This window comes from Bison bison, unplaced genomic scaffold, assembly GCF_000754665.1.
Source record: "Bison bison bison isolate TAMUID 2011002044 unplaced genomic scaffold, Bison_UMD1.0 scf7180017864466, whole genome shotgun sequence".
Classification (NCBI taxonomy): domain Eukaryota; kingdom Metazoa; phylum Chordata; class Mammalia; order Artiodactyla; family Bovidae; genus Bison; species Bison bison.
Window position 1 is genome coordinate 12618001 of NW_011495027.1, and position 15625 is coordinate 12633625.

The 15625-nt window shown below is 46.8% G+C and overlaps 1 protein-coding gene across 5 annotated transcripts in view; it reads left to right on the top strand.

Moving 5' to 3' along the window:
• Positions 1–15625, top strand: part of SLC44A3 (solute carrier family 44, member 3) — an 87002-nt gene that overhangs the window by 28762 nt on the left and 42615 nt on the right. For all 5 annotated transcript variants that reach the window (XM_010860484.1, XM_010860485.1, XM_010860486.1 and 2 more), the window contains 3 exons: positions 472–561; positions 2389–2513; positions 6274–6460. In XM_010860484.1, the coding sequence (XP_010858786.1) occupies positions 472–561; positions 2389–2513; positions 6274–6460 (402 nt within the window). The remainder of the gene's footprint in view (positions 1–471; positions 562–2388; positions 2514–6273; positions 6461–15625) is intronic.

The window sequence follows — 15625 nt, forward strand, 5'->3', positions numbered from 1 at the left end:
ATGCAAATTTTTATACATATATCTTATATAATTATCTTACATTTTTCATTTTTAAAGGCATTCATCTTTCATATTTAGTGAGGATATCTGAGAACACAAAATTAGAACTTTTAAGTTATGAAATCAAAAGAGTTAATTTTAATAAAAAAATTTTAGATGTTTCATTTGGACATAAAAAAAAAGTTTAGGGTATTTGGGAATAATACCTGCTTTGAAAACATTTTTATAATTCAAGAAGCATGCTAGCGCTTTCAGGACATGGCTTACTGTCACAGGCTGAACTTGTACATGCTTCAGAGGGTGGCCTGGGTATGTCTTGTTTTTCTGTTTGATAGAGGTCCGAGATATTTCGAGATTGAAGAAAGTCCTCAGCCTTCACTCTTTCAGAAGGTTTAGTCATTCCAGCCCCATTGTCATCACCTTCATGCCCTGATTGTCGTTAGAATTTGTATGTTTTGCTTAATTTTCTAGCCTTGTCTTTGGCCATGATGTTCACCTTCCGCTTCATCACCACCCTTCTGGTTCACATTTTCATTGCACTGATTGTTTTGGGATTGTTGTGTAAGTATTTCCACTTGATTGGTTTCTTCTTGATCAAGTGAAAAACCTTTCTATTACATGTAGAACTTAAAAGCTGGCATTTTTGAGCTACATGGGATCTTAGAGAAGCTCTTGTCCATCCCCCTCATTTTATGTAAGAGGAAACACAGGCCCAAAGAGGACAGGGAGGACTACAGGACTGCTTCTGTCTCACAGCTAACAGCAAAGTTCCTGCCTGGCCTGCCATCTCTTCTGCACTCTCAGATGAGCCAGCCCAGTGAGTGGTACTGGTTTTATCCATTAAAAGCCAATTCTAGTGCCTGTTGCTAAGTCGCTTCAGTCATGTCCAACTCTGTGTGACCCCAGAGATGGCAGCCCACCAGGCTCCCCTGTCCCTGGGATTCTCCAGGCAAGAACACTGGAGTGGGTTGCTAGTGCCTGTTGGAAGCCCTTTAAAGAATTTTTTCTGAATTTTCATATCCCCCATTGGCACGTAGGGGCCCATATTGCCCTGCAAAGGCTCAGGCCAGTCTGAAGAGACACAGCCCTTGAGCTGGGCAGGGTACCAGAGACATGTCCCATGCCCACTGTTTGCCTTTTCAGTGCTGGATCCTGGGTCCATCCAGTTGTTGTCAGGGAAGAAGATCTGAGGGACAGGGGCAGGCAGGAAGATCAAGGCAGCAGTATAGGATCCTGGTATAGGATATTTTAATTTTTAATAATTGGTATGACCAAATAAATACTTGGCATGACCATAGTGTTTCATCTTCTGAACAATCAGTTCTGTCCTCAGCACCTCCCAGCCCTGCAGCTCACAGGTGCCCCGTGTGCCTGTGCTGGAGGACATGCAGGACGGCTTGTGAGGGATGCCCTTTCCCACCTACAAGTGGTAAAGATGCCCTCCCTGAAGCCACTGTGGAGGTGGTGCAGGTGTCACCAGGTCCCTAAATGCAGAGCATTTGTGATGTTAGGACATCTGCCAGTTTTGTAGGTGTCAAGCCAGTATCCATATAGTCAAAGGTATGGTCATTCCAGTACAGATGTGAGAGTTGAGCCATAAGGAAGGCTGAGTGCCAAAGAATGGATGCTTTTGAATTATGATGCTGGAGAAGACTCTTGAAAGTCCCTTGGACAGCAAAGAGATCAAACCAGTCAGTCCTAAAGGAAATTCACTCTGACTATTCTTTATAAAGACTGATGCTAAAATTGAAACTCAATATTTTTGCCACCTGATATGAAGAGCCAACTCATTGGGAAAAGACCCTAATGCTGGGAAAGACTGAAGGCAAAAGGAGAAGGGGGCAACAGAGGATGAGATGTTTAGATAGCATCACAGACTCAGTGGACATGAATTTGAGCAAACTCCTTTGAGATAGTGGAAGCCAGAGGAACCTGGCATGCTGAAGTTAATAGGGTCGCAAAGAGTTGGACGTGACTTGGCAATGGAACAAGAGCAAGGCCGATATCCAGGCTCCTCTGGAGTTGTCACCTGCAGAGCTGGTTTGGAAATTTTAGCCTTTGGACTCTAATGTTGTTCCTCTCACCATCCTGTCTGTAAGGTTTCCTCCAATGCTCACACCCAGCCCGACCTGTGGGCTAGGCTCACAGGACACACCTGTGTTTTGGAGTCACCTTCCTACATCTCCCAGAGATCCACAGCCACCCTAGGCCTGGCAGCTCCTCGATGGACCGCCATGGCCCTGCCTAGCTGCTTCAGAGGGTTGGTCATTGCCTGTAAAGCCCAAGGGATTTGGGACCCACTGCCTGAGCAGGGCCACCCAGTGTCAGGGGGCAGGGTGGTTACCTCATGGCATGTGTGCTGAGTTCCACTGCTGTTTTGCTTTCCAGTTGTCTGCAGTGTCTTATGGTGGCTGTACTATGACTATACCAATGACCTCAGCATAGAACTGGACACAGAAAGGGAAAATATGAAGTGTCTGCTGGGATTTGCTATTGTATCTACAGTAATCACGGTAAGAAGCACTCTTCCAGCAGTAGATCAGGTAGCCTGCCAGAACTCTGAAGTCCAAACAGTTGCATTTTAACCCCAAACAATGAGCATTTGTTTTTTTTTTTTCACTGCAGAAGGTGCGTACGTAGTAATGTAGTGACTGTACATACACATTTAGTGCCTTCACATTTCATTTGAGATACCTGTGTAGGAATGCAATGCAGCCTCAAAAAGTGAAAAAACAATCTTACCTCTTTCCAAGTCATTTCTGCCATCTCAGCAGTTGACTCGTTACCCTTGCTGATCCGTCACCCTTGCTATAGCAGGACCGCTTTCACCCCCAGGCAGCTGTAGGGTGAACACTACCGTGTGGAGAGGGAGGCAGACTTGTAACAGTTCCTACTTCCTGGTTTGAGAAGAGCCCCACCACCTCCTCCAGCCAGTGGACGCTTTGCTCCCAAAGGCGTGACAGCTCCCACTGCCCTTGAACACAGAGAGCCCTTTGTCTCCAAACCTGCCGGCCACTAGGTTCATCTGGTTTGCAGGGAGCCTGCTGCCTCCCCAGTGAATTCTCTGGCTGAGAGCGGGCAAACAGAATATTGAGCCTGGAGATACAGGTTGTTGGGGGAGGATGGTTGGCAACTGAGAATCATTCAGGCCACTTCCTGGATGCCGATCGTGGTGCTGACATCATAGGCCTGGACAGGCCCTGGGGTTGGCTTCAGGCGGCCCATGGGCATCCTTTAGTGTGTTGCTTCCTAAGCGTTATGTCATGGAGGCATGACGGGGCGGGGGGGTGGTTTCACATGCCCATTAAATGTTTCAGCAACTCAGTTCTCATAAGAGCCTCAAACTCTCTCACTGACTCAGCTCTCTCCTTTAAGGAAATACTTGAGTTCTCACATATGACACAGGCCTCACATTTTCTCTCCTCTAGGGAAGGAAATGGCAACCCACTCCAGTGTTCTTGCCAGGAGAATCCCAGGGACAGGGGAGCCTGGTGGGCTGCCGTCTATGGGGTCGCATAGAGTCAGACACGACTGAAGCGACTTAGCAGCAGCAGCAGCAGGGAGGTGTCAGGTTTGTGTTCCTCACATGAACTGCATCTCAGGGAGCAAGTATCCGATACAGCAAAGCTCCTGGTTTGTCCTGGGTCCAGGCCCATGGCTGAGCCGGGGCCTGGACAGGAGGCTGGAGAAGAAAGGGCTCCCACACCCCAGGCCAGGTGCTGGGCTGTCGGGCACAAGAGGCAGGGAGAAGCAGGGCTGGGAGCCAGGGGCGCTCACCTCCTTCCACTTCCCCCACGACCATTATCCTTCCCAGCCCTCCATAGGGCTCCCTTTGTCTTCTCACACTGAACCATCAGTGGCCGTCAGATGCCAGGTCAGGGGATTCTCTTCATTGAGTGTAAGGATAGAGAAAGGGGAGGCTGCGAGAGGAGAGGGAGGAACCGCACCACAGCTCACACACCATTCATTGACACGTGTGTCACTGCTACTTCATTTCTGCCAGGTACCAGTTTCTGGTGAGCTTGTTCTGATAAGATCCCTAGGACTCTCTGTCACCATCACCATTTCTGAGCACCTGTTTTGCACAGGGCCCTGCCCTAGACAATGGAGCTGGCCAGAAAAAACACACAGCCAGCACACACCCCACCATGAGATGACCTACAAAGCCAGCAAGGCCATGACGTGATGCACAGGGCAAGATTCCCGCCGTGAGGGGAGCTGCCTAGGAATACCATTTCAGTGGTTTCAATATACCCAGTAGCAGCAAGAAGAAAAGGGGATGAATGGCATTGGCTGCCCACCTCAGGGTGTCAGCCTAGGGCCACAGGCTGAGATGCAGCAGTTTGCAGCCTAGAGCCCAGAAAGGGGAGTAGAGGCTTGACACCTGTGGTGACTCAGCTCTGCTGCCCACCCCACACCCCAGCACTGTCCCCAGTGGGTAACGCTGATCTCCCTGAGACTAGGGAATAACGGGATAGTTAACTCTTCAGTTCTGGTCGGTACCCTCGTGGTGTACTTTGAACATGAGGAGAGCCTTTTATATACACATACACATATTTAAGTTGAAAAGCACACACATATTAAATACACACATTTTAGCATTCCATTCAGGAGCTACCAGCCACTCAGGAGATCCCAGTTTATTTGCCTAAAGATTCTATCATTTTGCTTCATTAAAATTTTTAGTAAAAAACGAAGTCCCTCTTCCTTGTTGATTGTGCTAGGCATTGAGGACACAGAAATGGAAATTCCTACTCAGCTTTCACAAGTCTCACGTCTCCTCCAGGCATCTCTCCCTGGGTCCTCAGGCCAGTCCCCACAGCTGGGTCACAGCTGGGCCCTTCAGGCCCCGGGAGCAGTTTTGCACATTTTATCCCTCTGTCCCTTGACTTCCCTCCACTTGACTATGAGATCCACATGGGCAGCAACACCTGAGTCCAGCGGGAAGAAGAATGGCATCTTGGGCTCCGGGAGTGGTGTGCTGGGTCACGTGGACAAGAGAGGAGCCTGTAGGATGTTCCCTTGTTAGGAAGGGACCAGACAGGGGAGGTCCTGATTTGCGGTGGTGATGATTTCAGTCTTTATCCAGGAGCTCTGGGGAAAGGTCGAAGGATTCTGATCTGGGAGATGACATCCTTGACTGCACGTTTTACAAAGATCCCTTTAGCTTGTGTTGGAGCAGGGATGAGGTCAGGAGTAGGGGGTTAAGGGAATTAAAAGCAGAAGGTAATGAGGAGGTTATTAGGGGTCTAGAAGAGAGAAGATGAGATTTGAGCTGTGGCATCAACATGGGGAGGAGAGAATAGACTGGGAGCTCTGCCAGCAAACTGAGATTGTGCTATGGCTGTCGCTTTGCCAGCCCTTGACAGTAAGGGATGGCCCTGCCCTCAAGAAGCTTGACGTCAAGTAATGTGCCACGCAGGCAATAAACATCCACAGCAGAGGGTGCTGAGTGCTACAGTAGGGGAGGATGGAAGCCTGCAAGAGAGGAACCTAACTTTCTTGGAGAGTGCAGAAAAATTAGGACTGCTGGAGTAGGGAATATGGGGGAAATAGATTTTTGTGTGAAGATGATGGAGTCAGTTCTGGACACGTTGAGTCTGGCACACTGGAGGATGCCCACTGCCTGGTCAGTAACTGATGTGCTTACTCATCCATCATGTAGAGAAAGGTGAGGTTGGAGATTTTTGTTTTAAATTGACAGCATTGCATAGCTTGTAGGATCTTAGTTCCCTGATCAGGGATTGAACCTGTGCCCTCTGCAGTGGGGGCATGGCGTTCTAACCAGGGAACTCCCTGGAAGTTTTTATTTGAAAGTTTCAAGCATCTAAGAAGGATGCTATAACCACAAAAGAGCAGGAAGGACTACCCAAAAGATCCCAAGGAGCAGCAACTGAAGAAGAAGGAGACCCAAAGGAAAGAGCGTTGTTCTGTGGTCCCTTGCCCTTCTGCAGTCCTTCAGCATTCTCTGGCATGTGAGGTGCTATTGGGAAAAAGAAATAGTTCCCTGATGCCAAAGGACCTTATTCTCTCTCTCTCTGACCAGACTGCAAGCTCATTTAGGGCAGAGGCTCTATCGTGTCCACTGTTGTAGCAGCAGAATCTAGCATGAATATCAGCACATAGTAGATGCTCAATTAGTACTTGAGAACATGTCTATTCCATTATAATAAAAGTAGGAAAAACTGTTTGCTGAGATGTCAGTAAAATATTAGGGTTTAAGTTCGTCTCAGTTCTTCATTATTTTGAATAATTTAATCCCTTTTTCATCAGGCAGTTCTACTCATCTTGATTTATGTCCTCAGAAAGAGGATCAAATTGACAGTTGAACTTCTCCAAGTCACCAATAAAGCCATCAGAAGCTCTCCCTTCCTGCTGTTCCAGCCGCTGTGGACGTTTGCCATCCTCATTTTCTTCTGGGTCCTCTGGGTGGCTGTGCTCCTGAGCCTGGGGACTGCAGGTAAGGGCCGTGGGGATGGGTTCCACGATGCTGGAGTCAGGCACAGAGGCCCCAGCATTCTGGAACCACTGGCCTGTTTTTGTAGGGACCAGACTTCCCATGCAGCTCAAGGCCTCTGGTGGCAGCCGTGATGGTGTTTGAGGCTCTGTCATGGGGTGATGCAGGAAATTCTTTTCCCTCTACTGTATCAATATGTGAAAAAAAAAAAGACCCTTCTGAAATGTTGTTGCTATCTCAGAAGAACCAGTTTAACAGGAGTGCACGCAGACCTCTGCATTGCCTTGCTCCTGAGACGGCAAGGCTGTTTCATTTGGGGGCAGCCGTGCACAGTTTAAAAATAAAAGGTTCTGTTACCAAGAAAAGATGAAAGAACAGAAATCATGAGACAGTTGGAAGTCTCAACTGGGGCAACATTGAACAATCACGTTCTAGCTCATTTCCTCGACGCAGTCTTAGTCCTGGTTGGATAGGAAGGCAGTGGCCTCGGTACCTGCAGGAAAGTGAACGCTTGTTGAAAATTTCCTGAATTCTGAGCTCTGTACTAGGTGCTTCCTTGTGTTCTCTTCTTTAAGCTTCGCAACCCCCTTTTTATGCCAGTGTTGTTATGTTCGAGTTATAGGCAAGAACATTGAGGTTCTAGTAAGTAATTTGCTGAAGGCCATCCAGCTAGCTGACACCAGTGCTCTAGAACAGCTCTAGCTCTAGAACCTGAGCTCTTTCCACTGCCTCACATGTCCCTGTGTCTCAGATACGGGGCTAGGAAATCAAACTAGGCCTCCTGAGCTTTATTCGTTCAAGTCGAAGCAGTGTTGTGACCACAGAGACTGGCTGGCAGATGCGGGCTACGCCCATACTGTGGTGTTTGCAGCCTGTGACTAGAGGGCAACATGGCAGGCTAGGGGCTGAAGCCAGAGCGGGCTGGGAGTGAGGTGTGGCAGGGGGTGGCAGGACTTGACGCCCTGGGTGGTAGACTGTGGTGCTGAGCCCTCGTCCTCCAGAACCACAGGGACGAGGTGGGGCCTTGGGAAGCATGACTTGGGACCAGGGAGGGACCTTCCTCCTCCAGCCTCCAGGGCACAGTTGCCCACTCTGCTGTCATTACGGGCTGTGAGTCTGGGTGGAGGGAATTGTCTCTGTGGTTTGCAGCAGGACACATTCTTTAGTTCTTTCTTTAATGCACAAATGTTAGGTGAGGGCTGTGGGGCAGGGTCCTGGCAAGGCACTGGGGAAGAGAGGTGGCCTCTGCCCACAGTGAGGATGGCAAAGGTAGGGGAACATCACTAGAGGAGAAATTTGGGGACCTGTGAGAGTACCATGGCGAGGCTCCAGCCGACTTTGTGAGACAGGGAAGGCTTCTCAGAGGATGGGCTGGAAATCACCAGATGATCAGAAAGTACAGAAAGAAGCAAAGGGGTTTAGTGGGGTCATGTCCAAGCATAGGAGAGAACCTGGTCATAGAGGACAGGCGAGAGCTGGTCCTGAGAGTTGGGGGCCCAGTCGGAAAGGAACATGCCCCAAGGCCAATTCTGGCAGGGGATGACTTGATCTGCTAGCAGGGTGCCCCTCCAGTTCTCCTTCTTAGGCCCCAGTTGGGTCCAAGGCCTGGGAAGCATTAAACAGCCTGGGCCCCAGGTCTGAGAAGAGGGTGGGGACAGTGGGCTGCTCTGTAGGGTAGAAGGCAGCATGTTGGAAAGTTATGTATTAAAGCATGGCCATTTTGGAAGGAGATAAATGAGCAAAAGTGAGATGAATTGAAGAGCAGGAGGGACTTCCCTGGTGGTCTAGTGGCTAAGACTCTGCTCCCAAGGCAGGGGCCAGGGTTTAATCCCTAGTTGGGGAGCTAGACCCCACATGACCACAACCAAGAGTTTGCGTGCTGTAGTTACAAGATCCTGCAACCAAGACCAGACCAAATAAATAAAAATAAATATGAAGGGCAAGAAAGGAAACTGGGTGCCCAGGACGTGCTGCAGGAATCTGTGAGCAGGTAGATACCAGGCTTCCAGGAGGCCTGGTGTTGACAGAGCTCCTGCCTTCCCTCCTCCCCAGGGTTGGGCAGCATAGAAACCAGGCCACCTGCCTCTCCTTTCCACTCACCTGTGGGCCAGCGTGGTATACAGAGGTCCCTTTGTCTTCAAAGGCCTTTTCATGCAGTGCCAGGATGACAAGCCCCAGGCCTGGGCGGGTCATCTGCTGCTGTTTGGATCCTCAGCAGATGCCCATGTGATAGGCGGGTGAGGGACGCCCGCACAGCACCTGTCTCATTTCACTTTCCCTCAGCAGATGCCCAGGTGGGGGGTGGTGAGGGACGCCCGCGCAGCACCTGTCTCATCTCATGTCCCCTCAGGCAGTCACAGAGCTCTCAGCCCCTTCTCCAGTCTCCGCCCAAGGTCCCCAGTGTTGTGGGGGTGTCCTCAGTGGTACCTACTATGAGATTTTTATTGTGTCACATGACTGAATAGTTAATACTTTATTGTGTAAAACAGAAAAAATGCATAAAAAGTCAACTTAGGTTGATAAGTTTTTGCCATTTTTTGCTGAGCTGTTTATCTAGTGACTGTTAATAAGTCCCTTAATTAGTTGACAAACTTGGGCTTGTTTGGGGATTCCTTCAGTGGAGCAGAAGAAATGACAGGCCCCCCAGAAATGACAGTAATTAGTCAGTTGGGACTTGTATGCTACCAGCAATGTGACAGTGATTACTAGAATCCAGTGGAAGAAGTAGCTACAGGAACATAGTAATAGTAGGTGCAGTTGGCAGGTTGAAAAGAGCCCAGATGACCTGATGACCCTCAGTTATCATTAGGTGGTCAGGAAGCCTCAGAGTTGAAACAGTAGAAGAAAGGGGCCTGTTTGGGCTGGGGGTGGCTTTCTCTCCCAGTGGTACTACAGTCAGAAGAGATCTGTCATCACAGGAATGTGCCTAGCGTGCTGAAAGGCGAAGGACTGCTTGGAAAGGAAGAAGCAGGGTCAGCTAGAGGGACTCCCGTCAAGGGACCTGGGATCTAGGCTGGCTCTGGCCTTCCTTGAATGTTAATCTGGGCTTCCTTTTTCCCATTTTTGCAGTGGATAAACTGTGCTTTCCCCAGGCTGCCTCATAAAGAAGTTAGGAGGCTGAGATGGGACCCGAGCTTTGCTTTGCAAATAGGGGGCTTGTATGTGTTTCTTATATTAGGAACTAATGTCAACCAAGGAATGTCTAGTACTAACTTCAGGTTTGTGGTTTGTTCTCTGCCTGGCATATTTGAGAACACAGTCTAAAAGAAAACTGTCCTCTTTTTAGGTTATCAGAGATCTAGAAGATAATTGAAGTTATTTCACAAAAGCTTCCTAGTAGCCCAGCCCTGTCCTAGGAACAGGGGGAAGAGGGGTAGCTCTGGAGAGATTTGAAACAGCTCCTGCTTTTCCGAAGTTTATGTACCCGTGGGGAAGTGTGAAGGGAGACAGCCTCCATGAACATCTAGTTGTCTTTGCACATGCTGTGATCTTAGTCTAGAATCTTCTCCCCTTCCTAAGCCTCACCCCAACTTTCTGCCCATCACTGCTTGGAAAACGAGTCATTATTCAAGATTTGTTTTGAGTAATATATTTCTTGGAACTATCCCTGGCGGCTCAGACAGTAAAGAATCTGCCTGCAATGCAGGAGACCTGGGTTCAGTACCTGGGTCAAAAAGATCCCCTGGAGAAGGAAATGGCAACCCACTGCAGTATTCTTGCCTGGATAATTCCATGGACAGAGAAGCCTGGCGGGCTACAGTCCTTGGGGTTGTAAAGAGTCAGACGTAACTGAGCGATTAATACTTTCACTTTCAATATATTTCTTGGAAACTCTCTTATAAATTGCCTAAGCATACCGAGCTATTTCTTCTTTTTTTTTCCTTACATTTTGTATATGCTTCATTCTTTTAAGAACTATTCATTGAATGCCTGTTGGGAACTAGAGATACTGCAGTGAACCAGACACAGGGAATGGGGAAAGGAGCATAAATGTGTTATGTCAGGCGATGACAAAGCCTCTAAACAATCACACAAGATAATGACTTGTGTGCTGTCCCCCCTCAGGAGAATGAACATCTGGAGGGCAGGGACTGTGTCTTTTTCTTTCTGTCTCTAAGGTCCGTGCACAGCCCTCGAGTGAGTTCAGCGTGTGCTGAGTCAGGGAGTGAATTCACATCCATGTTGTATTGAGTGTGATGTATACACAGAAAGACCTAGGTAAGCTCCAGGCATGATGGCCATGCGATTTTCTTCTCTTTTTCCCTGATCCCCATGCTGTCAGAGCAGAAGCTGAGCCAGTGGGAGGCACAGGCAGGCTGGGTGTCAGCAGGACACCAAGCCAGTTGGCTGGAAGAGGCCAAGTGCACAGAATGTGGTAGAACATCGGACTGTTTTAAGTTGGGCCTGCATCATTTGGGAGATTATCCCAATCAGCTACACTGCCTTCCTTGAGAAACTGCCATTCACACTAATCATTAGTAACATGTCAGTCTTTCAAACTGCTTTAAAACTTGCTTGTAATACCCAAATTTACAGCTAGCTGCATGATGCATTTCCTCCAGGTTATGACGATGATCTCTAGGAAGACTTCCTGAAAGTTGTCTCAAATCTCTTTGATTGGATGTATTATTTGAGGAAGATTGGTTCATTCATTCAAGCAGTCGTTCATTGAACAAGTATTTATTGAACATTTACTATATCGGATCCTGTTATAGATGTTGGAGATACAGCTTTTCTTCCAGTTTGAAGGCTACAGGGAGATAAGCATTAAATAAAATGAGTAAGTGAATTTTATAGTATATTCAAATTTGATAGGTGGTAAGGAAAAAAATAGAGCAGAGAAGAATAATAAATGCTTGTGTTGTACTGTGTGTGCTCAATCATGTCTGACTCTTTTGCAACCCCATGGACTGTAGCCTGCCAGGCTCCTTTGTCCATGGAATTTTCCAGGCAGAAATACTAGCGTGGGTTGCCATTTCCTACTCCAGAATAAATGCTTAAGGAGCCCCAATTAACCTGTTCTACTTTTTGCCATAACACTTATCAGATTAACTTATCATAACACTTTAAATCAGATTCGAGACAAGTTTACCTTCAAGCCCCTAAAGCTTAAAGTTCAGGGTCTTTCATTTGCAAGGACTCTTGCAAGGTTCAGTACCTAACTACCTAACTTTGTATTCTTCGTCTTATCAAGGGACCCTCAAACTGTGTAAAATTCAGACATCTTAAATGTATTCTAGCATTTATTATATTTCCATAGTATATTTTTAAAACAAGAAATGCTTGAGGAGGGGATTTAATGATTGGGGAAGGCCTTATTGAGAAGATAATTGTGAGCAAAGATTTGAAGGAGGTGAGGGCAGAGCCCTGAGACTATGTGAAGGAAGGGGAAGTGTTCTAGGCAAAGGGACCAGCAAAGGCAGCGGCTCTGGGGACACAGGAGGGCCGCTCCCCAGAGTAGTGTGGTTGAGGGGGAGCATGGTTCAGGCAGGGGTCACAGGGTCAGATACTGGGCCTCCTGGGCCATTACAGAACTTTGTTTCTGAGACAGGAAGTCATTGCAGCATTTTAAGCAGCAGAGTGGCGTGGTCTGACTCACATTTTCATGGCAGTGATTCAAGGAGGAGGTGTTAGTGACTTAGAACAGGGTTGTAATGGTGGAAATGCCGTGACATACAGGTTCTGTGTCTATTTTGAAGAATTTCCTAATATTACATTAAGGATGTGAAAGAGGAGTTGGGGATGACACTGAGGTTTTTTAGCTTGAGCAACTGGAAGATGAGATGGCCATCAGCTGAGACAGGACAGGACTTTGAGTGGAACATCTTCCAGGAAGAGCAAAAATTCATTTTTAGTTGTGTTTATTGAAATATCTTTTAGACATCCAGGTGGACATGTCGGGCAGGGAGTTAATGGTTTGAGTCTGAAGTTTCTGGAGAGGCCCAGCTAGACGTCTACATGTGGGAATTGGGGAATACATGAATAGTATTTAAAGCCATGAGATTTGAATGAGTGCAGATAGAAAAGAAATCCAAGGACTGTGCTTTGGGCCATGTAAATGTTAAGAGGTCTTGGAGATGAGGAAGAAAAAGGAAAGGAAATTGAAAGGGAGCAACCAATGAGCAGGAGAATAATGTGCTGAACGGAACTGGGGTGAAATGTTGAATGTGTCATAAGCTGCTGATCAGGTAAGAGCTAAGGATTGACCATTGAAGTTAGCAGCACGGAAGTGAAACAGAACCGTTTCAGAGCAGTGTGGGGGAGTGGATCACAATTAGAGCGGGTTTAAGAGAAAGAGAAAAAGAATTGGAAAGAGTAAGAGACAACCTCCAGAAATTTGGCTGTGAAGAGGAACAGAGAAGTAGGAAGGAAACTGGAGGAGTAAAGGGAGTTCAAAAGTAGGGGGTTTTAAGATAGGAAATTATTAAAAATGATTCAGTAAAGAAGAATATTTTAAGGAAGCAAGAAAGAGAGGGAAATTTTCTGAAGTGGTATCTTCAAGCAGATGAGAAAGGGGATCTAGTGCAGGGGCTCCCCTTAGAACCACGGACACTTTATCGTATTAAGGTGGAGTGTCCAGTTATGGACACACGCAGCTGAGGGGTAGAGATGGGGTAGATGTTCCCAGAGACTTTCCCATGGCTTCAGTTTTCTCAGAGAAACCAAAAATGAGGTCACTGACTGAGCATGAGGATAGGAAAAAAACTCTTAGACGATTGGAGGAGCAATTATAAACAGTCCAGAAGAAGGGGAGGCGAATAAACTAATGTAGCAGCATGTGAGTTCCTGATATTCACTCTGACTGTATCTTCTTTCTGATTTTTTTTGCTTGCCTTTTTTTCATTTTTTTCCCGTAATAGCTGACGTCCAGCATAAATCTAGAATGCTGAATAAATATTTCTTAACTTCACAACTGAAATCATATCTACTTATACCTCAATTACAGCTAAGCAACTGCCTGTTTAATCCTTATAACAGCTATACGTATGGCATTTAGAGCCACGAGACTGGTTGGAATCAACAAGGAAATGAAAAGGAGGTATTAGTATCTTCAGATTTTAAAAGGCCCTGCAACCTCATAACCTGCCTGAGGTTGTTCAGCCGTTAGGAGACAGAAGAGATATATGAATTTCAGTCTGTGTGACTCAGACTCTGTAACCCCTGCTCCGAGTTCATCTTGTCTTCCCTCTTCATGTTTACAGTTAGAGAACGGAGGCCCAGGTGGCTTATCACAAATGTCAAGGCCGAGATTGGACCAGGCCTTCATCCTGTTCAGTGCCCTTTTCACTACCATTCCAGATCAAATCTCATCTTGGGATCCAGTTCCCTAGCATCTGTTAGCTACACGTGGTGGTAACAGTATTGTAATGTGTTAGTATTAATAACAAAGCAACTGATACTTTGATGAGAGGCTCTTGCCTGCACTAACCTAGCTATCCAGGAGAGGGCAGTCGTGTGTGCATAAACACATCTGCCCCACCCACAGTCGTGTTCTAAGCTTCTCCCTGAAGCCAGAGCTCCTTAAAGCTGTGGTTATCAAGCAGCAGTTTGTTTACAGACATTTGGGTTGTCTTAACTGGAGGAGGGGAGGGAAGATGCTTCTGGCATCTAATGGGTAGAGGCCAAGAAAGCTGCTTAATGTCCTGCAATGCATAGGGCAACTCCCCCACTTCGCACCCCTAACACTCATGTGATCCAAAATGCCAATTGCTATGTTGAGAGGTTGAAAAACCCTGCCCTAAAGGAAAGTCTGTAAATAGCCTGGTTATTACTGAACCAGAAGAATAAATAGTTGATGGTTTCAGTAAAGATGGTCAAAAACAGTCAAGTGGTCAGTGAATAATATCTTTACCCATTGTGCTTCTTTGAGGAATGCCAGCAGTGTGGTGGCCTGTATGGGTCCTGATGTATCCCTTTTAGCCATCCTCCACTTGCTGACTGCTGCCATCAGTGTGCCAAGCTGGGGTGTGTGTGAATGTGCCATTGGCAGCCCCAGGGAGACACAATCCCTCCTTAGCACCCAAGGCCTTTGTATTTACTTGCCTTTTGTCTGTTGAGGAAATCATCTCTCCTCTTCTTTGGAAACTTCATCCATCCCCAAATCACGTGTGATGTGGTAGTCCTGTGCTTGCAAACGCCAGTGTGTCCCCGTCACTGGTGACCCCATGCTTGTTGACTGGCCCCATCACTTCTGCTGTTCCAGAAGCGGCTCTCCAAGTCTCCACTCACCTGATCTACTACATACGTGTGCCTGTCAGTCATGAGGGGCCGCCTCCTTTGGGACTGGGAATGCTTTTCTAAAACACATCCATTTTGGAAATGCGTAAGCATTTATTAGCGCCTTACCTGAAATAGAGATTGCCTCCAAGCCAGAATGAATCCAGTGTTCAATAAAATATTAACTTCTGTCTGAACCAAGCTGATCTAGTATTTCTCACAATGTGACTCTTGTTCGGCAGAACACAGAGCAGGAGTTACTAAGAGCAGCCTTCATCTGTGGAATCAGTTTCTTCTACAGCATGATTATCTTTCCCACCTCCTTTGCCCAGACCCTATTGTGAATGTCTAAAGACACGAATTATGAACCTGAGAGCAATTTATAGCTATGAAAGGAAATATTAGTATGAAACTCTCTTTAAATGTTCTTCAAGTTGTAGGTTTTGCCAGAGACTAAAGTGCATCTTCTTTCTTGCAGTTTGTTTAAAATATACAGCAGGGAACTTCCTTGGTGGTCCAGTGTTTAAGACTGCCTTCCAGTGCCGGGGGTATGGGTTCAATCCCTGATTGGGGAGCTAAGATTCCATATGCCTCACAGCCAAAAACCCAAAGCGTAAAACAGAAGCAATATTGGAACAAATTCAATAAAGTTTTTTATTGATCCATATAAAAAAATCTAATAAAACAAAACAGAGCAGAGAACATCTAGAAATCAAGTGTAGTTGCGGAACTGAGATTTGGTATGGAATTGGGTTGAATTGCAGAGCCAATTCAAGGGCTTCTTTAGATGAGAGCAAATAAAGCGGGACATAGTCAGTGACTGGCAGAGCATTGCTGGGGTGATTGCACTGGCCTCAGTTTAATATAATATTGTGCTCCTGAAATTTAAGTAATAATCGTCATCACTTGTGGACTGATATTTCTATGGGCCAGTACTCACCAGGTAATCCC